At 49.6% G+C, this 25,307-nt stretch overlaps 1 protein-coding gene across 1 annotated transcript in view; it reads right to left on the reverse strand.

The window, feature by feature from the left end:
- The window catches only part of HOOK1 (hook microtubule tethering protein 1), a 921,358-nt gene that overhangs the window by 482,082 nt on the left and 413,969 nt on the right, over positions 1 to 25,307 (reverse strand). The window contains exon 8 of the mRNA XM_069232567.1: positions 12,929 to 13,012. Within this exon, the coding sequence (XP_069088668.1) occupies positions 12,929 to 13,012 (84 nt within the window). The remainder of the gene's footprint in view (positions 1 to 12,928; positions 13,013 to 25,307) is intronic.

Genomic DNA, 25,307 nt, shown 5'->3' on the forward strand with positions numbered 1-25,307 from the left:
GTGATAAACTGGCGAAAACAAAACCTCCACCGTCACGCCAACAGAAACACGCCCATGCTATCACGACCCACAAATCCACCTGGCGGTCTTTCAACCGCGGTATTCCATTGGCGGTACACACCGCCGCGCTCAAAATACACACACATCTCCAAAACACCACCACATTGGACAATTCGAAATACACACACCTGATACACATACAAACACCACTCCCACACAATCAATACTATATAAAACACACACCCACATCACCCACAAACCCCTACGACCAAAAATGTTGACGAAGGCCAGAGAGACTGCACAGCATAGACAACCCCACCACACAGAGGCACACAACACCATCACCCACACTACATCCACGCACAAAACACCACACACCACTACACATCACCACACTCATCACCACATACACCACCCCACACATCACCTACACCACCCCATGGCACGGCAAAGACACCCCAGGTTCTCGGAGGAGGAGCTCATGGTCATGGTGGAGGAAATCGTACGGGTATAGCCACAGCTATTTGGATCACAGATGCAGCACACCTACATAGCTAGGAAGATGGAGCTATGGCGAAGAATAGTCGACAGGGTCAACGCAGTGGGACAGCACCCAAGAAATTGGGACGACATCAAGAAGAGGTGGAACGACCTACGGGGGAAGGTGCATTCCATGGTCTCCAGGCACAACATCGCGGTACAGCGGACTGGCGGCGGACCCCCACCTCCTCCCCCACAACTAACAACATGGGAGGAGCAGGTCTTGACCATTATGCATCCTGAGGGCCTCAGAGGAGTCAGTGGAGGAATGGACTCTGGTAAGTCAAATCTTAACTATCATATCCCCCACCCTACCTGCATGCTATCACAGACCCCCACTCTCACCCCCTCCCCTATCACTCCAACTCCTCACATATGTACTACTAACACAAACCACCCATCCCAACACCAAGCCCTGCATGACACAACAAAGTATGGACACCCCTCACTAAAGCATGCCCACTGCACATACCCATAACACCCCCCCAACCATCATCACACAAGCCCCCACACAGGAATGATAGCACTGGGGTACACGCTCACCCACCCATTGCACACCATGACAAACACAGATGCAATAATCATGCTTTTACACCCCTGCAGTACCACTACCCAACGTCACCAGACAGGAGGGTCCAGACATCTCTACCCCACCCACAGAAGAGGCCCACAGTGATGACAGCAGCTCTGGCCAACTGGATCCAGATGACCAGCCCGGACCATCGTGGGCCTCGGGGCAGTCGGTTCCCCACACCCAGTCACAGGCCATCACAGACCTTCCACCCTCTGGTAACACCAGCACAGCACCCACCCAGCGGGCCCATACCTCCATACCCAGGACACGTCAATCAGCTGTGTGTCCACCACTACAGGGAACCCAGGAAAACCCACCACCCCAACAACAACAGGGACCTGGGGGCAGTGGTAGTGGGCACACGGTCCAGGGGACGGAGGCCCAGGAAGCCACAGGGGAACTGGGAGGGCTGCTGTGCGACAGGGGGCGGACAGGCCAAGGGAACCCACTCTCCACGAGGCCCTCTCCTCCATCACGGGAGCCTACCACCACTCCCAGGAGACGATGGCAACGGTCCTGGCCAAGTTTCAGGAGACCCAGCGCCTGCAGGAGGAACAGTATTTGGGCTTCAGGGAGGAACTCAGAACCATCAGCACCACCCTGGGCACCATCGTAGGGGTAACGAAGGAGATACTGAACACCAGGAGGACACCGTGGCACTCCGAGGGGCCCCTGACACTAGCATGGACGACGAACTGCCCACCACCTCTGCCGGCGATAGTGGACAGGACGCCCCGCCACAGGAACACCACACCAGCACCCCACCCCCTGCACACGGAGAACCACCCCGCAAGTGGTCCCTGAGATCCAGGAACAGGACAGAGCACGATGGCAAGATCCCCGCCAAGAAATGAGACCACCCTGATTGTCATCCCACTGTCCCACTTTGTAACCCTGTCCATATTGGAACTGCCCCAGCTCCACTTCCTATGCCCATATGGGCAGTGCACCTGTGAGATTAATAGACTGGACTCTGCCATGGACATTCCTCCACCATCACCCCTCACCATTTTACCACCCCCCTCCAATATTTAGCACTTCAATAAACACCCTTGAAGCACAAAACAATCTGGAGTCAGTCTGTGATTTTGAAAATGTGTATTAGCAATGACAGTGACAAAATCCGTTCTCAAATGTAATGTCAACATACCTATGTCACACATCTCAAGTCCATGAGGAATGTAAGCAGATGACACATGTTGGTAACCACACCTGTGAAACCGTAATGGAAATGTACAACTCAGTTACCATATACTGGTTGAAATCGACAGACAGGTTAGAGGTAGAAGTGTGAAAGTACTTGTAGTAGGCAGGAATGTGTTCCCACCTGTGTGTCACTGGAAATATTGCTGTATAACTGAGTCCCTGTTGTCAATGTCTTCTTCCTCTGCTTCCTCCTCTTCACTGTCCACAGGCTCCACAGCTGCCACAACACCGTCATCTGGACCATCCTTATGCAGAAAAGGCACCTGGCGTCGCAAAGCCAGATTGTGAAGCATACAGCAGGCGATGATGATCTGGTACACCTTCCTTGGTGAGTAGAATAGGGAACCACCTGTCATATGGAGGCACCTGAACCTGGCCTTCCTAGTCCGCCCATGGGCCTCATTGTAGCGTTCCTCTGCCCTGGTCCTAGGATTCTTCACTGGGGTCAGTAGCCATGACAGGTTGGGGTAACCAGAGTCCCCTAATAGCCACAACCGGTGCCTCTGGAGTTGACCCATCACATAAGGGATGCTGCTATTCCGCAGGATGTAGGCGTCATGCACTGAGCCAGGGAACATAGCATTTACCTGGGAGATGTACTGGTCTGCCAAACATACCATCTGTACATTCATCGAATGATAACTCGTCCGGTTCCTGTACACCTGTTCACTCCTGTGGGGGGGGGGTGACCAGAGCTACATGGGTCCCATCAATGGCACCTATGATGTTAGGGATATGTCCAAGGGCATAGAAGTCACCTTTAACTGTAGCCAAATCCTCCACCTGAGGGAAAACAATGTAACTCTGCATGTGTTTCAGCAGGGCAGACAACACTCTGGACAACACGTTGGAAAACATAGGCTGGGACATCCCTGATGCCATGGCCACTGTTGTTTGAAATGACCCCCTGGCAAGGAAATGGAGCACTGATAGCACCTGCACTTGAGGGGGGATCCCTGTGGGATGGCGGATAGCTGACATCAGGTCAGGTTCCAAATGGGTACACAGTTCCTGGATTGTGGCACGGTCAAACCTGTAGGTGATGATTAAATGTCGCTCCTCCATTGTCAACAGGTCCACCAGCGGTTGGTACACCGGAGGATTCCGCCATCTCCTCACATGTCCCAGCTGACGGTGCCTAGGAAAAACAACAGCGACCACAGAGTCAAACAACTCAGAGGTATGTACCCACAGTCTACACAGAACACAAAACATAATCCAAAAAGTTGTCTGTATGTGTGTTGAGTCCAGGCCTAGGTATGTGTGACGCAGTTGAAAATGAAGCCATGTGGGCCCCTGAAATGGCGGCTGCCTGACCTTTAAACTGGGACAATGGGATGTGAGGTAACTGCGCTGGCGTTGTACACCGTCGCGGTAGGCGGACGAAGACCGAGGCGCAATGCTGCATTGGTTAACATTGGACCCTATGGGTCCCAGGAGCCAATGACGAAGTGCGCCGGCGGTGATGATACGCACCGTTGCGGACGTCACCGCAGCGGACGTGACCGCCATTTTCTATCTGTTCAATCACTCGATACCTGATCTTCGACAGGAGAGGACCTACACTGCAAGTGCTGCTGTGACCTTGGTCTGGAAGAGACAATGGCTCGTGCGTCGGGGGAAAGGGCCCCTGCCTTCACTGCACAGGAGTTGGAGAAGCTCGTGGACGGGGTCCTCCCCCAGTACACGCTACTCTACGGTCCTCCAGACCAACAGGTGAGTACACAGGGAGCAAGTTGTATGGGCTATGCCTGTGTGGAGAGGGCTGGTTGTAAGAAGGAAGGGGCCACAGTTCTGCGTGCATGAAGGACTGTGAATGCATGTGCCACATTGCAAGGGTAGGGATGTGGGCCACTCACTTTGACGGTGCAGTTGGTAATGACTTCTCTTCTTCCCCTGTACATGTCATATAGGTCAGCGCCCACCAGAAGAAGGATATTTGGCGTGCCATCGCCAAGGACGTCCGGACCCTGGGGGTCAACCAGAGACGGAGCACCCACTGCCAGAAAAGATGGGAGGACATTCGCCGCTGGAGCAAGAAGACGGCGGAGGCTCAGCTGGGGATGGCCTCTCAACGTGGGGGGGGTGCCCGTCGCACCATGACCTCCCTGATGTTCCAGATCCTGGCGGTGGCCTACCCTGAGTTGGATGGGCGCTTGAGGGCATCACAGCAGACACAAGGGGGTGAGTACAACATCATTTTGCGGACTTTGCATGCAGTGAAGGTGTCTGGGTGGGGGAGGAGGGCTGTGGGTTCCCCTAGGCCAGGGCGAGTTCCGTAGGCTAGGCCCCTCCGTAATGCAGGCCATATGGCACTCCACCCCACCTCTGTAGAGTGCCAAGTACAGGTATACATGCCCCTGTGTCATCTATGTGTGCTGATGTCCACCATAGCCATGTAGGCCATATCCAAGGAACTGCATCTGTAGAGCCCAACAGCGCGGCGTAGTGCAGGGGGCTGCTGTGTCTGTATTGTCCGCCAACGGTAGCGGTAAGCCATGCACTCAACCTGTCTTTCTTCTGTCGTCGTCCCCCCCTTTTTGTGCTCTCCCTGTTCTTGTGTGCATCAGCATCATCAGGCGGAGGTACAGTGGCACTGGAGCACGAGGGAGCTTCATCCCACATGGCCGTGGAGGGCAATACCACGGACTCTGAATACACCAGTGGGACGGAGGGCGAGGGGAGCTTCACGGCGGTCACAGGATCAGCAACCAGCGACACGGACTCGTCCTCCGATGGGAGCTCCCTTGTGGTGGCGGCAAAATCTGTGCCCCCCACTTCTACAGGTACAGCCGCCACCCCCCCACCATCACCGCCCTCCCAGCAGCCCCTCAGCCTTCGCCCCGTGCCCGCTCACCCAGGAGGGTGGGCATCACCTTCGCCCCAGGCACCTCAGCCCCTGCCCCTATCACCTCTGCTGCCCTCAGTGAGGAGGCCATTAACCTCCTCAGGTCACTCACTGTTGGGCAGTCTACCATTTTGAATGCCATCCAGGGTGTAGAAAGGGAATTGCAACACACAAATGCATTCCTGGAGGGCATTCATTCTGGTCAGGCTGCCCTTCATCGAACCCTGCAAACTCTGGTCTCAGCACTGATGGCAGCCATTGTCCCTGTGTCTAGCCTCCCCCCTCCAACTTCCTCTGCCCAGACCCAATCCCCTGTACCTCAGCCTATCCCAAGCACACCATCAGACCAGCCTGCACACACGTCAACACACAAGGGAAGCTCAGGCAAACATAAGCACCTCACATCCCACAGGCACTCACACAAGCATCACACACATACAGACACACCAACATCCACTGCCTCCACTGTGTCCCCCTCTTCGTCGTCTCCCTCCTCCCTCACAGTGTTGTCTACACTCTCACCTGCATGCACTACCACTACAGCCACTAGGTCCCGCACCAGCACACCCACCACCACACCCCGCTCACCTGCACTCACCACCCCCACTACCATTTACACGTCCCCCTTGTCCTCTCCCAGTGTGTCTGTGACGACCCCTCCCAAAGTACACACCAACCCAACAGCCATCCACCTCACGACAGCCTCCAGCACATGCACCTGCACCCAAAGCCACAAAAGTTACACCTCCTACAACCACCTCCTCTTCCTCCACTCCCAGACCCCCTCCAGCTACCCGTCCCAGTGTTCCTAAGAAACTTTTCCTGAGCAAGCTTGACCTCTTTCCCACCCCCCTCCCTCCAATTCATAGGTCCCGTACTAGAACCTCAGCCAAAAAATCGCTGGTACCAGTGATGCCCGTTAGAGGTATGTGGAGTGCACCGGGCACCAGGGCAGCCAGTGTGACACGGAGCCACAGCACAGCCAGTCCCCCCCCTGTGAAGCACCAGAAGTTGGACAGTGCCCGGCGGGAGTGGGGGAAGGCTCCAGCCAGCAAAGCCGCTCACAAGGTTCCCGGGGGGAGTGTCCACTCAGCTGTGACTCCTCCCAAGGTGGGGAAGGGGCAGAAGAAATCGCCAAAGTCTGGGAAGAGCAGCACGGCGGAGAAGACCGCCATCATCACCGCTGCCCAGGAGGCCACCGCCAGCCCCATCGTCACTGGCCAGGAGGCCACCGCCAGAGTCAGTGCCCAGGAGGGCAGCCCCATCGTCACTGGCCAGGAGGCCACCGCCAGAGTCAGTGCCCAGGAGGGCCCCGGCAGCGACAGCCCAGCTGCCCAATGAAGGACCGCCAGCCCCAGCCCAGCTGGGCAATGAAGGACCGCCATGGTAAGCACCGCTGAACAGGGCAAGCACAGCTGAACAGGGCAAAGACCGCTATGGCAAGCACCGCTGAACAGGGCAAGCACTGCTAAACAGGGCAAGCACCGCTAAACAGGGCAAAGACAGACATGGCAAGCACCGCTGAACAGGGCAAGCACTGCTGAACAGGTCAAAAACTGCAAAGTCAAGCACCGCTGAATAGGGCAAAGACCGCCATGGCAAGCACCGCTGAACAGGTCAGAAACTGCAAAGTCAAGCACCGCTGAAAAGGGCAAAGACCGCCATGGCAAGCACCGCTGAACAGGGCAAGCACCGCTGAACAGGTCAGAAACTGCAAAGTCAAGCACCGCTGAACATGGCAAAGACCGCCATGGCAAGCACCGCTGAACAGGTCAGAAACTGCAAAGTCAAGCACCGCTGAACAGGGCAAGCACCGCTGAACAGGGCAAATACCGCCATGGCAAGCACTGCTGAACAGGGCAAGCATCGCTCAACAGGGCAAAGACCGCCATGGCAAGCACCGCTGAACAGGGCAAGCACCGCTAAACAGGGCAAAGACCGCCATGGCAAGCACCGTTGAACAGGGCAAGCACCGCTGAACAGGTCAAAAACTGCAAAGTCATGCACTGCTAAAAAGGGCAAAGACCGCCATGGCAAGCACCGCTGAACAGGTCAGAAACTGCAAAGTCAAGCACCGCTGAACAGGGCAAAGACCGCCATGGCAAGCACCGCTGAACAGGTCAGAAACTGAAAAGTCAAGCACCGCTGAACAGGGCAAGCACCGCTGAACAGGGCAAAGACCGCCATGGCAAGCAGCGCTGAACAGGGCAAGCACCGCTGAACAGGGCAAGCACTGCTGAACAGGGCAAAGACCGCCATGGCAAGCACCGCTGAACAGGGCAAAGACCGCTGAACAGGGCAAGGACCGCCAACTCAAGCACCGCTAGCCCATGTGCGGCAGGGGCAGTGACAGAACTGGGACCGTCACAGGGAGAGTGATGCACTCTGGTCACCAGTCCCCCTCCAGAACCAGTGGAGACATGCATCCACTCCTTCTGTCCTTAACAGGATGAAGCACTCTGGGCACCAGACCCCCTCCAGAACCAGTGGAGACATGCATCCACTCCGTCTGTCCTTAACAGGATGAAGCACTCTGGGCACCAGTCCCCTCCAGAACCAGTGGAGGCATGCATCCACTCCGTCTGTCCTTAAGAGGATAAAGCACTAAGGGCACCAGTCCCCCTCCAGAACCAGTGGAGACATGCATCCACTCAGTCTGTCCTTAACAGGATGAAGCACTCTGAGCACCAGTCCCCCTCCTGAACCAGGGGAGACTGTTATCCACATGAGAGACTGTGGCTTTGCACTCCCCAGGATGGTACAGTGGGCAAACCACCCTCTGTATAGACTTGTGAGACTGTGGCTTTGCACTCCCCAGGATGGTACAGTGGGCAACCCACCCTCTGTATAGACTTGTGAGACTGTGGCTTTGCACTCCCCAGGATGGTACAGTGGGCAAACCACCCACTGTAGAGACTTGAGAGACTGTGGCTTTGCACTCCCCAGGATGGTACAGTGGGCAACCCACCCTCTGTATAGACTTGTGAGACTGTGGCTTTGCACTCCCCAGGATGGTACAGTGGGCAAACCACCCACTTGTGAGACTTGAGAGACTGTGGCTTTGCACTCCCCAGGATGGTACAGTGGGCAACCCACCCACTGTAGAGACTTGAGAGACTGTGGCTTTGCACTCCCCAGGATACATCAATGGGCATGGAGCCCCCTCGTGGATCTGACGTGGTGCACTCATCCGGCTGAGGTGCCCCCCCTTCCATTCCCCCTGAGGTGCCTGTTGTATTTCTATCTGATGCCCCGGCAGTGTTCTCTCCATTTTGATCAGGTATCTGATGTGGGCCTCGCCCATGCATTTTGGGCCCAGTGGTCCATGGACATTGAATGGTGCATTACCTGCCCTACTAATCGTGATGTATATTTTGTTGAATGTGTATATTTATCTGTATTTTGATATATTACAATGGTTGAACTAATTTCCTTTTGTCTTTGCATTCTTCCGGGGGGTTGGGGGTTGTTACTGTAATGTTTGGATATGCATTGGTGTGTGTGTTGTAGTGGGTGAGGGTCGGGGTGGGGGTGTTGCGTGTGTGTGTCCCTGACTTTTGCCTCCCCCTCCCCTATGTCGTAGGTACAGTACGCACCGTTGTCTGCGGCGCCGGCGTTGATGATGGTCGTACAGGAGCAGGAAGACTATCGCAGGGAGTATTTGGAGTTCCGGTTCCATGGTGTCGTCGTTCCTTGTGGAGTGTGTAGAAGTGAGCGTTTTCCCTTTGAAATGGCTGTTTCCGCCGTGTTTTTATCCACGGTGAATCCGCCCCGGAAAAGGTGGCGGATTGGTAGGTTGTGATACTGTGGGCGGTACTTTGTCTTCCGCCTGTCTGTTGGCGGTGACCGCCACGCTGTTTGTCTGTACCGCCGTGGCGGTCGGAGTGTTAAAGTGTCTGTCTTTGTTGGCAGTTTCCGCCACAATTCCCATTTTTTTTCCGCCGGCCTGTTTGCGGTCTTACCGCTGCTTTAACACCGTCCGCCAGGGTTGTAATGACCCCCCATATGTGCTACAACAGCTGATTAAATGTGCAGCGTGAACCTTAACTTCCTAGAATGAGGCCCCTGATAAAATAGGTAAAAGAAATTGCTAAAAAGCAGGCCCGCTAAACCATGAATAACAAGCGTTGGTAAATAAAATAGGTTTCGCCTATTAGAATAACAATACTTTTCTTTCTTGCAGGTTTTAGCTTGGTGAGCAGTTGTGCAATACAGGTTATTGAAACTCTGTAAAAGTGTTATGACTTGTTTATTGAGAAAGGCAATATATTGTGCAATAACTGGTGGTAATGTAAAGCGCAGAGATTAGGTGAAAGGGGGAGGATTTAACTCAAATGAAAAGCAGTCCACAACGTTTTCCAAATAAAAATGTGAGAAACATGCTTTAGTACGGTTCATATTTAGGAGGAGAAGATGACTTAACAGGCATGGGAGGACAACAAATATAGCTCACAAGCATGTTTGAAATGCGTGCTGACACGAGGAAATTAAACAAAAAGCGTTGGACAAACCAAAAAGTGCAGCCGAAAAGCATGCAAATTATTTGCAGTCTTAATGAAATATCTATACCATCAGTGAAGTTGTTAACTAATATAGAGTGAAGGCATACAAACAGAGGGAGATTAGGTGAAGTGCAGAGAAAAAGTAAACAATCGTATGCCGCTATAGCAAGCATGTTATTTGTTTGTCTGAATGTTGAGGGAATTAATTTGTTGCAACCTTTCAACCCTTGCAGTATGGAAAACTTAATCAGTTTTGATAAAGGTTTCGGCTGTAGGTGTTAAAAGAGGTTTACGACATAAAATGGTATCAACTGTCTAGTGTGTGTTTGTGTTTGAGTGTGTGTATGTGGGTAGGCAGGTGTGTGTGTGTGATGGACTGCAAGGAAGAAAAGAACCGAGTGCATACTTGATGAGTATGTGTAGCTTTCAGTTTAATCCCCTGTGCATCTGCCTTTGTACCCCGGGGTGCTGCTCTCAGTGTCTGCTGCATACAGTGCATTCTTCTGTGCTGCTGCTCTTGCTCTCATGGCCTTGTGTACTGCTGTCCTTGACAGTGCACACAAATAACTCAGCTCAGGAAATATGATAGCGCATACGACTTTACAATGAAATCAGGATTTCTTTTGGAAGGAGGTTCAGTGGATAAAAAACACATACAGCCTACTCGAGGAATCTCTGAATATTCGTTGTGCTGATTTAGCCTTTCATTCTACTGAAGTTGATGCAGTAGCAATCATTCATTTGGGTACTGGTGAGTCAGAGGTTTGAACCTGATCTTCATTGTGGTCGTCACACCATTCTTTGTGTGAGCTGTGAAGGCGGCGTTTAATTCTTCGGCCTTTCAACTCTGTTACTTGGAATACAACAGGTCTCGCATTTCTCCGAGTTAGAGCTATTAGCAGTTGTAAACTCCTAACCGGACTTTCTTGCCTCATTAAATGGAAAAGAAACTAGCGCGATCGCGCTGCTAAACAAATGAGATTGCGCTGCAAAAAAAGAGAAAAAGTGGTCCACAAACCGGACGGAAAACAGCGAGCCTCGTATGTTTTCAGTACTTGGTCGCTGCACTTGAGGACGGCTAACCACTGGAAAAGGCATGACGTATGCATGCCTTCCACTAATGAAAGCAAGCAGATTTTAAAAGGCAAGCCCAGGAACCTTTGAAAGACACTGACGTGACATGAGCGAGGCTCCGAGCCCTTTTCTAACTACTGCAGCGTTGCGCAAGCGCATGCTACGCAGGCTCAACCCTAAAAATATGTATGTATGTAAAAAGGGCACAAGCCGTGAAACTAATCTAGTACGGGGTGCGGTTCTAAAACGGTCCTCATGACAATATTCCCCTTTGGATCTGGATTCATAATCATCCATGTCTTTATTGAGCATTTTTGGTGCTTAGCAGTTGTTGGGACAAAGCAGAAGACACTGTTTTATGAATTTATGGCCTGCAAATCAGAATCACAGACAGTTAACATTTCACCTTCCTTTGCTTGCAGCTGGCTCGAAGTGCTGGGCCCTGGCTCCATTGAAAACACACAAGTTGCGTTAGAGGCATGTATTTCTAGACTGTCTAGCAACTCCAATCTCGATCAAACATGTTTTCAGAAGGTAAACCTTGCTAGTGCACACTTGATGCTATGCGCATGCAGCTGAACATGCACCGCTACAGAGGAATACTCTGCTTGTATTTGTGAACCCTGTCAAAGGAGGATGACCATAAAGATAAGGGCTATGACAAGGAGGATGATGAATGGGGTAAAGACTAAATAATGAAGTAGTACTACCACAAAATGTGCTGCATTATGACCCATAATTTGCTTTTTCTTGACATAATTTAATCAACCCTGTCACATAATTTGGTCTTCCCTGCCACATATTTCCAATGGCTCAGGACACAGCTCACACATTCTTATAGTAAGGGGATTGCAAGAAGAAGCAAACACTGTCTGACAAGCCAATGAAGAGGGGTGATCTTGCCTGATTAAGTGAAGTTTTAGAACACCTGCATGTACACTATAAATGCTCATCTTTTACAGTTTGTCTATCTTTGTAACATATGTCTCTGTATGCATCTCAGAGGATTTGCATTTTGCATTTTAAATAATAGATTTGGCTTTTACAATGACTACCTTTGTCTTGGAGTTCCGGTGATGGCTCCAACTTCTACCCGTGTCTGTGGGATTGGTTCATGTAGCACAAAAACAGCTGGACAGAATGAGAAAGGGTGCTCAGCTCCATAAATCTCATTAGTACTCCACACATGGCTTACCTGGATACAGGGGAGAAGTCCTCCCTCATCCCACCCCAAAATTGCTGCTGTGCCGTAATGATGAAGCTGGAGGTGGCCAGCTCAAGTGATGTCCCTTACACACTGTGAAAGGAAAGCCTTCTGGGATATGCCATAGTGATCCATGGTTGTGGTGAGGCGCATTTAGAGTGCATTACATTTCCATCCCGGCAATAGATATAATAGTTGTCAGCAAATCGTTGTCAGTAAAAACATAGGAGAATGCCTATTCGGTTGAATTTTTGCCCAGGATCTGGATTACACATCCTGTCAGACACTGCACTACAGTCAGCAATACAAAAAATCAGCAATTGGCCTCTATTTAGTAAGGCTACCTGCACTATGGGCCTATGGGGAAATGCATGATAGATTGGACATGAAACCAATTTGAGCAGAGGGTTCCAAATTGTTGGCACTAATCCATTCTTTTCATGTTCCATCTAGTTCTTTGGTTGCTGAAGAAGCCCCATGCCCAAATAAGCTACATAATATTTTCTACTGAGTAATGTACATCTTAAATCTTCCAGATTTCTTTTTAAAAGCCAGCTCAGGAGTAGCAAAATCTTTTTAATTTGTGTCATTTTTTTACACTATCCAAGTCAAGATGACTTTTTAAGACACATGACTTCCATGGATGTGAAAATATGGGAAAATAGAGTGGCTTGTAGACCCACAGCAAAACCCTCATACTCACTTGGGCTCTTCCCATGCGGCACAGATCACTTGAATTTGCAAAATTAAGTTTTCTTCATTTTTCAGCTAGTAGCTAAAGGGTCCACAGAGGTAATTTACACATGAGAATATTTAATTTAAAAAATAAAATACTTTTGAACTTTTTAATGGCTTCACATAGATGTGCTCGGCAGGTTTTACCATCATTTGGAAAGGTCAAACCAATGCCTATCATATCTAGACAGAAGAAAGCGAAACACAAATAATTAAAGTCAGCTTTTGAAAATTGTAACTCTTACCTGCATGTCTAGTTCTTGACAGCGTTGCTTTAATTCTTCTTTTTCTGCAATAGCTTCATGAAGTTCCTCAACTGTCTTTTTTAACTGAAATATGTAATAAGCAAACAAACAAAATACCTTTTAGGACTGGCACCAATACAGGGATGCACACTGCAGACCACACTTGACAGTCACTGAAAACTGCACCTCACCAAATAAAGTGCACTCTAAATTAATCTATCCTTGTGGATATTGATAGCACGTCGGACCTTAATAAGTAAACTTGCAAGGAGACGTGAATAGGTCGATGGACCTTTTGACTCACTTCGAGGTTTTCCCACCATATATCTCGTTCATGCAGATCAATAATCAATAAAAATCAATAATATTAGTAATCCATAACAGTCAGTAATTGTCACACACCATGACCTTGCAGTCATGAATAATCACACCTTTATGTAAAAGTTAGAATATTTATTTCCCTATATTAACAATGCTAATGTCACAGAAGTTAATCTCAAAATCAATTGAGAAGCATACAGAAAAAACACTGGCTGTCCAAAGAGACAAAAGAAACGCAATCTAATCAAGGCTTGAGCTACTACACAGTCTAAAGTTACAGTACAAATTAATAGCAAGAATAACTGCACAAACAATATTAAATACATTTAGTTTCAGCAAGGAAAAGACATCAACTGTTATTTCATATAGCGAACTTCATCAGTGAGCTGCCTAACTAGCACCAGATTAGAATAGCATGTTTGGGCTTCATGCAAAACAATTTAGTCAACACAAATTTGGAAAACATTTAAATAAGGCACTATCAAAATAAAGGTTGGGACCTAGAAACAAAAGCAAATAGACACAACAGTCAATATCATAGTCAGTATACCTCTCCCCAGTTTGTATCAGCGAGCTGAGACAGTCTTTGTCGTCAGGACATCAGTTTGGTCAGCTAGACATCAGGATTCAGCATCAATGTTCAGAATAGACAAAGGGCCTGATTACAACTTTGGAGGAGGTGTTAATCCGTCCCAAATGTGACGGATATACCACCAGCCGTATTACGAGTTCCATAGGATATAATGGACTCGTAATACGGCTGGTGGTATATCCGTCACATTTGGGACGGATTAACACCTTCCTCCAAAGTTGTAATCAGGCCCAAAGTCTCTTTAAGCAGTAAAGTTAAGCACGTCTCTTCTCAAGACGGCTAAGAAAGTAATGGGCTTCCGGCAAGATAGAAAATGGGCAAATGTGCTGTCTTCCCTCAGTGCAGTCTGGCTACGTTAGATTTCCAAAAACTACTTCCCACATCCTAATTGGTCAGGGGATCGCATGTTCACACTTTGTTCAATTAAGCTAAAACTTCAAATCTATGTTTCTACTAGTAAATGGTTCACATGTCGATGATTAGCTCCTCTCGTCATCCGGCTCATCAGGTAACAATATTGTTGCAGCTTATACTCCAGTCAGTATGGTCTGTCTTCTCCTGGGAAAGTTAGTCTCATACACATTACTTTAAACAATGTTGCGTTGGAAAGTGATCATCTCCTAGCAAGCAGTTCTCATGAGAAAGATTTTTAGCTACAAGCACATGACAATACAGTGGAAAATCACTATTCAATTCTCTAGACAGCCATTTTATTAAATGCCTAAGAAATGCAGCTTGACATGAGGCCGTGCAACTAGGCCAAGACCGCCACTAAGTTAAGGCCTATGATTAATAGAGCTAATACATAATGCATAACCCTTATTATGACATATTACTACCTTAATCAAACATAAGCTCAACATTTCATATCAATAAGCCATTAATAAGTACACTTTGTGATCACTGGCAGCAACTCAGGTAGTTACACCTTCAAATGCGTGCATTATTTTTCCCTACGTTATTTCATTTTCTACGCAAATTCAACACTCAAATCACATGAATATTCATTAATAATTTCATTAAAAACTCAGCGTTAACAATCCCTCCTCTGATGATTAAATGTATCATCACACTAAACCTTCTCACACAAATTTTTGCTTCTGCTAAAATTCTGTCATCTCTATCCCCTCATATTTTCGTTCCCGTTTCAAATTTTCCATAAACAATTTTGCCCTTTTCTTTTCTTCCCTCCTCTGATTATTCTTTGTCTTCTTTAATTAGATCCTTTTACATAATCTACGTATTCCCCATATTCCAATTGAGAAAATAACAATAATCAATATCCCCTGCATTATTTTCAAAAATATCCCTTTTCCAATGTTGCTGAGCCAATTTCCCACTGAAGCAAATCCTTTGCCAACTTTCTCTCAAACACCTGATTACTTCAATTCTTTTAAATCAGCACTTTCATTAGTCAGATTAGTAAATAGCTTCTAATATCTTTCCTATTATCAGGAATGAATGAACAGCAATGCCTAGAATTAAGCATTTTACAAACTCCGCCATCCTTTGCTAAAAGAATTTCCAACGCAAGGCAGTTCTGAAGAGTCATAGCTCTTTCAGCAGCTAATTCAGTATCTATTAGGATCATGGCTCCTTAAAAATTTGTCAGCATGTTATCCACAATAGTAGACAACTTTTGAATCTTTATCAAATTCAGAACAACATCTACTGGAGGAATCACTGCTCCAAATATATCTCCCACTATACAAGAAGGAGACTCTCTCCTCTGTCTAATATGATGTAACTCAGTCATTTTCGGAAATTTCTTTAAATCTTCTAGTTTAAATATCTTTGGGAATACTATCCTCAAGTAACATGTGTCATACCATCTGTTGGAAAATGGGTTATTGGTAAGGGCAGGTAGGTACCTACACTTAGCAATAGGCCACTAACCTCCACTAAGGTCCAGTTAGGTCTCAGTAAATTAACCCCAGCTCAACCCTTGGTAGCTTGGCAACGAGCGTCAAGGCTTAACTTAGGAGACAGAGGGGGTCATTCTAATCTTGGCGGGCGGCGGGAGCCGCCCGCCAAGCGGGAACCGCCAGAAGACCGTACCGCGGTCAAAAGACCGCGGCGGTCATTCTGAGTTTCCCGCTGGGCTGGCGGGCGACCGCCAGAAGGCCGCCCGCCCGCCCAGCGGGAAACCCCCTTCCACGAGGATGCCGGCTCCGAATGGAGCCGGCGGAGTGGAAAGGGTGCGACGGGTGCAGTTGCACCCGTCGCGATTTTCAGTGTCTGCTATGCAGACACTGAAAATCTTTGTGGGGCCCTGTTAGGGGGCCCCTGCAGTGCCCATGCCATTGGCATTGGCATGGGCACTGCAGGGGCCCCCAGGGGCCCCACGAAACCCGTTCCCGCCTGCCAGGTTCTGGCGGTAAAAACCGCCAGAACCAGGCTGGCGGGAAGGGGGTCGGAATCCCCAAGGCGGCGCTGCCTGCAGCGCCGCCATGGAGGATTCTTCAGGCCAGGGGAAAACCGGCGGGAAACCGCCGGTTTCCCTTTTCTGACCGCGGCTTTACCGCCGCGGTCAGAATTGGCCTGGATGAACCGCCAGCCTGTTGGCGGTGCATCCGCGGTCCCCGGCCCTGGCGGTCTATGACCGCCAGGGTCGGAATGACCCCCAGAGTGTAAAGCATTCAAATATCACAAAACAGTAATTAAATAAAACACAGGAAACAGTTTAAAAATCTAAAACCAATTTATAAAAATAGATTATATTTTTATCTTTAAAATGACACCAAAATGAATAAAATCGGATAAGAGGAACCGGAGATATGAATTTTTAAAGATCTTTTTTTTTTTTTAGCACCTAGAAACAAAAAGCGCCAATCGGGTCATCTGGTTGCACCTTGACCGGGGCAAAGTCAAAGTTTCAGGCCAACCGCGATGGAGCCCTGCTCGGCTACAGGCCGCAGGAGGCCTCGGTTAAAAGTTTACCTTCACACTTAGGGGCATATTTATACTCCGTTTGTGCCAAATTTGCGTCGTTTTTTTCGACGCAAATTAGACGCAAAACTAACTCCATATTTATACTTTGGCGTTAGACGCGTCTAGCGCCAAAGTTCATGGAATTAGCGTCATTTTTTTGCGTGAACACCTTCCTTGCGTTAATGATATGCAAGGTAGGCGTTCCCGTCTTAAAAAATGACTGCGATGCTATTGCGTCGGATTTATACTCCCGGGCAAAAATTACGCCCGGGAGTGGGCGGGTCTAAAAAACCCGCATTTGCGCCGGATTTTAGCACCTGGGTCAGGGCAGGCGTTAAGGGACCTGTGGGCTCAGAATGAGCCCAGAGGTGCCCTCCCCTGCCCCCAGGGACACCCCCTGCCACCCTTGCCCACCCCAGGAGGACACCCAAGGATGGAGGGACCCACCCCAGGGACATTAAGGTAAGTCCAGGTAAGTAATTTTTTTTTTTTTTTGTGCGATAGGGGGGCCTGATTTGTGCCCCCCTACATGCCACTATGCCCAATGACCATGCCCAGGGGACATACGTCCCCTGGGCATGGCCATTGGGCAAGGGGGCATGACTCCTGTCTTTGCTAAGACAGGAGTCATTTCAATGGGGGATGGGCGTCGTAAAAAAATGGCGCAAATCGGGTTGTGGCGATTTTTTTGCCTCAGCCTGACTAGCACCATTTCTGGACGCCCATACGCCATTTTCCCCCTACGCCGGCACTGCCTGGTGTACGTCGTTTTTTTTAACGCACACCAGACATCGCCGGCGGCTAACGCCGGCTAACGTCATTCAATAAATACGGCGCCCGCATGGCGCTTCAGAATGGCGTTAGCCGGCGCTAATTTTTTTTACGCAAAACTGCGTTGGTGCAGTTTTGCGTCAAAAAGTATAAATATGGGCCTTAGTCTCTTTTTCGAAGATTTTCTTCAGCGGGACGAACCTGCCAGTCCAATCCGACCTCCTGGAGCCCTTCTCCGGATACGCGATGCGGGAATCCACGGTGGAGATTTTTACCTTCGGACTTAGTCGTTTTTGCGAGGTGAAAATCCTTCAACCGGGGTAAACCTGGATCTTGATCCGACGTCCATGGAGCCCTCCTCGGATACGCTGGCTGGGAGGTCCCGGTCAACTTTTTACCTTCGGACTTCGTATCTTTTTCGGAGATTTTGTTTACCGGGACGAACCAGCAAATCAGGCCGGGTTGCGGTTGAGGCAAGCCGGCTAGAGTTGCCGTGGCGGGTCGGTCCCTCTATGGAGCTTTTTTACAAAAGTTGTCCAAACCTCTCCAAACTTCTGGGGCTTCTCCGTGATGTCCTTTTAAGGTTCTTTGTGGGATTTATTACAACAATTAAGTTGATACCAAATTCTTGGTATGCATCATTTAAGGAGACTTTTAAAAATTAAAATAAAGTCTCCCCATTCTAGCCTATGAAGGCCATTTACTACAATGAGGGAAAAATGAATTTGCCTGTTTTTACCTCACCAGGGCTTATAAAACTATTTTTATAAAGTCCCTGCTTATAGTTACATGGCACCCAGCCCTAGGGGCACATAGGGCACACCTTAGGGGTGACTTATATGTAAAAAATAAGGTAGTTTAAGACTTTGGAACTACTTTTAATTCCAAAGTCGAATTTGCATATAACTTTGATTTAAAAGCAGCCAGCAAGGCAGGCCTGCCTTTAAAATGACACTGGGCACCTCAGCAGTGCACCTACGGGTGCACTACCTATGCTGTGGTCCCTAAACCTACATGTCCTACCATATACTAGGGTTAACTTAGCCAGTTATAATTAGCCTAAATTGCATATCCATTTTACACAGAGCACAGGCCCTGGGACTGGTTAGCAGTACCCAGGGCACCATCAGAGTCAGGAAAACACCAGCAAAAAGTGGGAAATGGGGGCAAAAAGTTAGGGGGCCTCTGCAATCAGCCCTGTTTTCTCACACAAGCCCCCCCCCCCAGCCCACTCACCCAGGAGACTCAGCCCAACCCTGGGAGAGTCTTCCTGGCTTGTTAGGCAAGGAAGACAGTGAAGAAAACTGGCTGTCCCATTGCAGGGCCTACTCTGCCTTACATCCTCCTGCCATGGTCACTCCCTCTGGGTAGTGAAGCCATCCCAACAGTGAAAGGACCCATCTCAAACTGAAACCTCCTCTCTCTCTGCCAACTTGGGTAGTGAGGCGCCCACCTCCCCTACTCCTAACTTTGCTAGGGCAACACCTAGCTTACCCAAAGAGGTCACCCAACACTTGAGCAACCCCACCATGACCAACAGGGCCAGGGGGCCTACTTTGCTATTGGCCCTGGGGTCTGCCTCCCAGGCCAAGTACAGTGCTGCCAGGAAGGCTAGCACCCAGCAGAGGCTACTGACAGCTGTCAGTACCCAGAACCACACCCTAAGCTCTCCACTGACAGGTGGGTGAGCTGCTTTAGGGGCAACTGTGGGGTCCTGGCACCCCTCTTGCTGTCTAGAGTGGGGGGCTACCACCTCCTGTGGTAGACACCCTCCTTCCACTCTCCCTTCTGTCAGTGCAGGGGCAACACCTTGCATCTGGACAGCTGCCTGACTACTCAGGACTTCCTTGGGGTCAGGTGAGGCCTCACCAGTGCCAACTCTGGGCTCCCCCCTTACTGGGGCAGAAGGCCTTTGGCTTCCTGGAACTCTCTTTAAGAGTGGCCTACCCTTCCTTTTCTTCTTTCCTTTTCTTGGGGACCCCTGTCTCCTAACTATAGGGACTGACTCCCCAGGACTTTGGGTTGGGGGGGGCGCTCTGGGCGACCGCCCCATCTGGGACCAGACTCACCTCTGGGAGGTCATTGCCCAGGATACAATCTAGGGGGAGGTCAGCACTGACTACCACCCTAAACCAGTCAAGGATACCCTCCCTCTCTAGGGGCACTATGGCTACAGGTTTGGAGGTGACCTCCCCTGTGGCTATCCTGACTTTCCTTGTCTCTCCTGGGACATACATGCCTGGGGTCACTAACCGGTCACTCACTATAGTGTGACTGGCACAGGTGTCTCTCAGGCCAGTGGTAGGGATCCCATTCACCTGAATGGGGTGGAAGTGCCTACTCCCACCCTCAGGGATCACCAGCTTACCATCTGGTCCTGTCTCCCAGCTCAATGCTAGGAGGACTTCATCATCTTAGGAGTCCTCCTCCATGGCTACACTGGACAGCCCAGTGCTAACCACCTTCTTTGGACAGGCTGCATCTCCTCTGAAGTGACCTGTCTGCTGACAGTCAAAGCAAACCTTACTGTCCAAGAGCTTTTTTAACCCTGGGTCTCCCTGTCTCTGCTTGTCAGAGTGGGAGTGGGATTTACTCTTCTCCTTCTTAGGGTTCTGGGGTACAGAGGGAGTCTCTGTGGTGGACTTACCACCTCCCTCCTTAGGTTTTTGTGGACCTGACCCCTCCTTCTTGGAGTCTCCCCCCTGGGACTTGACAACCACCCTGGTTCTCAACCACTCATCAGCTGCCTCCCCTATCTCTCTAGGGTTGGTCAGCTTAGAGTCCACTAGATGCTGGCGTAACCTATCTTGGGTACAATTGGTCAAGATGTGCTCTCTCATGATCAGATTGTATAACCCCTCATAAGTATTTACTCTGTTACCAATAATCCAGCCCTCTAGTGCCTTAAGTGAGGTGTCTACAAAGTCAACCCAAGACTGGGTACTGACCTTCTGGGTGTCCCTGAACTTCATTCTATACTGCTCTGGGGTTAGACCAAACTTCTTGGTTAAGCACCTCTTCATACTAGGGTATGAATCTGCCTCCTCCCCCCTTAAGGTCAGAAGCCTATCCCTCCCTGAGTTGGGGACCAACTCCCACAAAAGGGAACCCCAGTATTGAGGCCTAACCCTTCTCATTTGGAGTGCCCTCTCAAAGGCCTCCAACCACTTGTCTATATCATCCCCCTCTACATAAGCAGGAACCACCCCCTTGGGTAATCTGGGGCAAAACTCCCCACCCATGGACACCTCAACTTCTCTGTCGCTGCCACCATCTCTTTTCTCTCTCTTTGCCCACTTTTTCTTTTCTAGGGCCAGCTTCTGTGCTTCCAAAGCTATAAATGCTAGCTGGGCCTCCAGCTCTCTTTCTCTGAGGGACAGGGTCTCTCCTCCTGAAGGGACCCCCTTCCCCCAACTAGCTTTGGGACTGCCCCTAGTGACTGTATGTAATGAGGACCGGTCTTCCTCATCCTCACTTAGGCTCAGATGCCCTCCCTCCCCTGAGTGGTGAGAGCTAGCATCCTCCCCTACTTCTCCCTCCTCTGGAGCTTCCTCTGGGTCTACCTCTTGGGCCTCAGCCCATGCTGTCAGGGATTTGATCAGGACATGCTTCCTGAGGTCAGTGGTTGCAGGCAACCCTCTTTCAGTACACCACCCCCTAAGCTGGACTACTGTCAGTGTGGGTAGGCTAGCTAGATCAAGCTCCATGGTTCCCTAGTTTTGTGTCAAAAAAACTTTTTTCAAAATTTGGAAACAAGAATTTAGAAAAATCACAAAAATTCAATAATTGAAATTAATCCAAATTAAAAATTAAAAACTATTTTTGCACTAGGACAATTTAAAGGATTTTTAATTTGTTTTACTTAAAACTGTAACGTGATACTGAACACAAGTACAGGATCCCACCACTGCTCACCAAAAATGTTGGAAAATGGGTTATTGGTAAGGGCAGGTAGGTACCTACACTTAGCAATAGGCCACTAACCTCCACTAAGGTCCAGTTAGGTCTCAGTAAATTAACCCCAGCTCAACCCTTGGTAGCTTGGCAACGAGCGTCAAGGCTTAACTTAGGAGACAGAGTGTAAAGCATTCAAATATCACAAAACAGTAATTAAATAAAGAACAGGAAACAGTTTAAAAATCCAAAACCAATTTATAAAAATAGATTATATTTTTATCTTTAAAATGACACCAAAATGAATAAAATCGGATAAGGGGAACAGGAGATATGAATTTTTAAAGAATTTGGTTTTTTTTAGCGCCTAGAAACAAAAAGCGCCAATCTGGTCATCTGGTTGCACCTTGACCGGGGCAAAGTCAAAGTTTCAGGCCGACCGCGATGGAGCCCTGCTTGGCTACAGGCCGCGGGAGGCCTCGGTTAAAAGTTTACCTTCACACCTAGGGCCAGATGTATCAAAGTTTTGCGAGTCGCAAATGGGCCGATTCGCTATTTGCGACAGTGCAAAATCGGAAATGGGATGCAAAAACCCCATTTCCGACTTGCAAAAAGCGATGGGACCCGTTTGCGAGTCGCATCAGTTGCGACCCCATTTTGCGACCCACAAATTGCAAGTCGCAATTTGCGAGTCGCAAACCATATGCAATTGCAACTCGCAAATTGCGACTAGTCGCAAAAAGCCCATTTTGCACTTGCAATTTACCACTAACTCAGAGCAGGTGGTAACCATAACCAAAGTATATAAGGAGACCCAGAAGGCATCTTGGTTACTCAACATGGCGGAGATATACCTGATAGCAGTGAGAGGGAGAGTCCACGCAGCCCAGCAGAGGAGGAGGAGGGGCCACAGACAGGAGAAGATATATAGAACAAGGCAGACTCTTTTTCAGCAAACTGAGGATGAGATATACGATAAATACCGCCTTAGCAGTGCAGCCATACTAGAATTAATTGATTTACTGAAACCACAGCTAGAACACCAGACTCTGCGTGGCTGCGCCATCCCTACGCATGTGCAAGTGCTATGCTCACTGCACCTCGTGGCCTCAGGGAGCTATCAGGGGGTAATTGCTGTGGCAGGTGGGGTATCCCAAAGTTCAGTGTCAAGGTTCCTCAGGGCATTCCTAGATGCCATACTCACACACAGGTCTCACTTCATATACCTACCCAGGAATGAGGCAGAAATTAACAGCACCAAGCTGGACTTTTACCGCATTGCCCACTTTCCCCATGTCATAGGGTGTGTAGATGGGACACACATTCAAATATGCCCCCCTGCAAATCTGGAACATCTTTTCCGCAACAGAAAGTGTACCCACTCACTGAATATTCAGGTTGTTTGTGACGCCCATTATGTCATCACGGACATTGTAGGTAAGTTTCCAGGCAGTACCCATGACTCATACATGTTTAGGCATAGTGGGATACATCAACGCCTGGAACGTGGGGAATTTGGAGACGGATACCTCCTAGGTAGAGCTACAGACACCTTGCAGACATACACACAGATCACTGTACACAACAATCAGGACTTCCTAACAGTGTACTTTTTGTGCCCAACAGGTGACAGTGCATATGCTCTAAGGCCATGGATCATGACTCCGTTTTTAACACCCAGCAATGAATGTGAGAGGCAATACAACAATGCACATAAGAGGACCAGGAACCTTATCGAGCGCACCTTCGGACTCCTGAAAGCAAGATTCAGATGCCTCCACCGCAGTGGAGGTGCCCTCCAGTATACCCCCATTACAGCATTCAAAATTGTGGTCCCATGCGCCATCCTCCACAACATAGCCACCCGACGTGGGCTACCTCTCACCCCTGCAGACCCAGATCCTGATGATGAAGAGCAAGAACAACCATATTGCCATCATGGGGATAGGAGTATAGCTAATCAAGGCAGACTGAGACGGGAACACATCGCAACACAATACTTTGGAAGGTACGTGTCAACTCCAACCATACTCACCTATTGACCAAAAACTCAATTTGTTAAGTGGAACAAAAATAACTATTTTATTAGTGCAGAAATGAAACTATTTACAAGTAATGAATGTCCATGGGCATGAAAATGCACACCAGGCATGTGGCACATTGACGTCATGTGCCACTTCTAATGGTCCAGGGTGATCTCTATGACCTTCTGCCCCTCCTGCCAGCCTGGCTGGTCCCTGGTGCTTCCGTGGTGCTCTGCCTGCTACTCCTGAGCACCCTGCTGTCAGTGACAGAGACACTGCTCACTGTCGAGCCCTCCTCACTGTCCTGGGGTGTTTCCCCTGTGCCCCTAGACATATTCCGTGTCTCCATCAAGTCAATGATGTGGGTCAGACGTCCCAGGCCCCTAGCCACATCCCCAGCAAAATGGCCCATTTCCACCTGCAGCCCAACTGTCCTCCTTGACAGGCCTGTGGTGTTCATGGCGAGCCTGCCGATGGATGTGGCCATCCTGTCCAGTCTGTGCAGGAGCTGACGGTCCCTGCGCCGCCCACCCTCGGCCTGGGCCAGTACTCCTCCCGCCAGTTCCCTCATGGCAAGGGCAAGGTCCCCAGTGTTAGTGCAGATCATGTCCATCCTTGAGTTCAGGTGCTGCATGCTGGCATGGTTATTGTGCACGAAGCGGTGCAGCACACCACTAATCCTCCCTAAAATTCGATTTTGTAGGCGCTGACCATGCAGCAGATGTGCCTCACTGGTGCTGGGAGGTAGTTGCCCGGATGCAGACTGCAGCCCTGATGTCCTGGACCTACGACGCCTGCGCAGCGGTGGCTGCCCTGTGATTTCACCTGTCTCATCCCTGCCTGTTGCTGGGGCAGCCTCTTGGGATACTGTTGCAGCAGGTGTGGCTACTGCAGGGATGCTGTTGACCGTGCAGATGGGGGAACTGGCGGGTCCTGAGGTGTCCTCATGGGGCTGGCTGATTGGAGTAGTGGTGGTGTCTTGTTGGAGACCTGTGGGACATGGGGAACAGACTGTCAGTGTCTACTATCTGTTGCACACTTCCTAATAAACATTTGCCTATGAACTGCCTACTTGACTACATTTCCCATAATGCATCATTCTGGCGTTTGCTACCCTGAAATCGAGCTATCTTGGTTTTGCATGCCCCTGTGTACATGGTGGGTGGGGGCATGGCATTGAAAGGGGTACAGGCATGTCACATGGTACTCACCGGTTGATGTGCTGGGCTCTGAGGTGTCCAGGTCCCCAAATCCAGAAACTGCCTCCTGCTCCAAGGTTTCCTCCACCCTTTCTTCCAGGGGTGTGGGTGGTGGCACAGACGATGGTCCCCCTCCTGTGCCTCTCATCTCCCGGAGCCTTTCAGCCACCCTCTCCTTGGTCCGGGAGCGAAGGTCATACCACCTTTTCCTGATGTCATCTATGCTCCTGTGGCTCACCCCCAGGGAATTTATCTTGTCCTGTATGTCCTGCCACAGCTGTTTCTTGGTGGCTTCAGGAACATTGAGGGCTGATTTTCCAAACAAGTCATCATAGTGCTGACAGCATTCGTCTGTCAGCACCTCCAGCTCCCTCTCTGAGAATTTCTGCTTCCTCTTCCTTGGTGTTCCTTCCATGGCAGCTGCTGTTTGTCCTGTGTGTAGTTCAGCAGTTTTAAAAGGGTGTGGTCCTCCCTCCTCCCAGGTGTATTAGTAAACTTCCTGGCTGTGATGTCATCATCATGTGCCAGGAAGTGTTTCCAGAGTGTACTGGAGTGGTTTCTGGAGTGTTCTGCTGCACCTGTAATCAATTAACAAGCTAATCGCAATTTGCGACATCCACTCGCTAATTGCAAGTTCGTTTTTTGCA

The sequence above is a fragment of the Pleurodeles waltl genome, chromosome 4_2 (assembly GCF_031143425.1).
Source record: "Pleurodeles waltl isolate 20211129_DDA chromosome 4_2, aPleWal1.hap1.20221129, whole genome shotgun sequence".
Classification (NCBI taxonomy): domain Eukaryota; kingdom Metazoa; phylum Chordata; class Amphibia; order Caudata; family Salamandridae; genus Pleurodeles; species Pleurodeles waltl.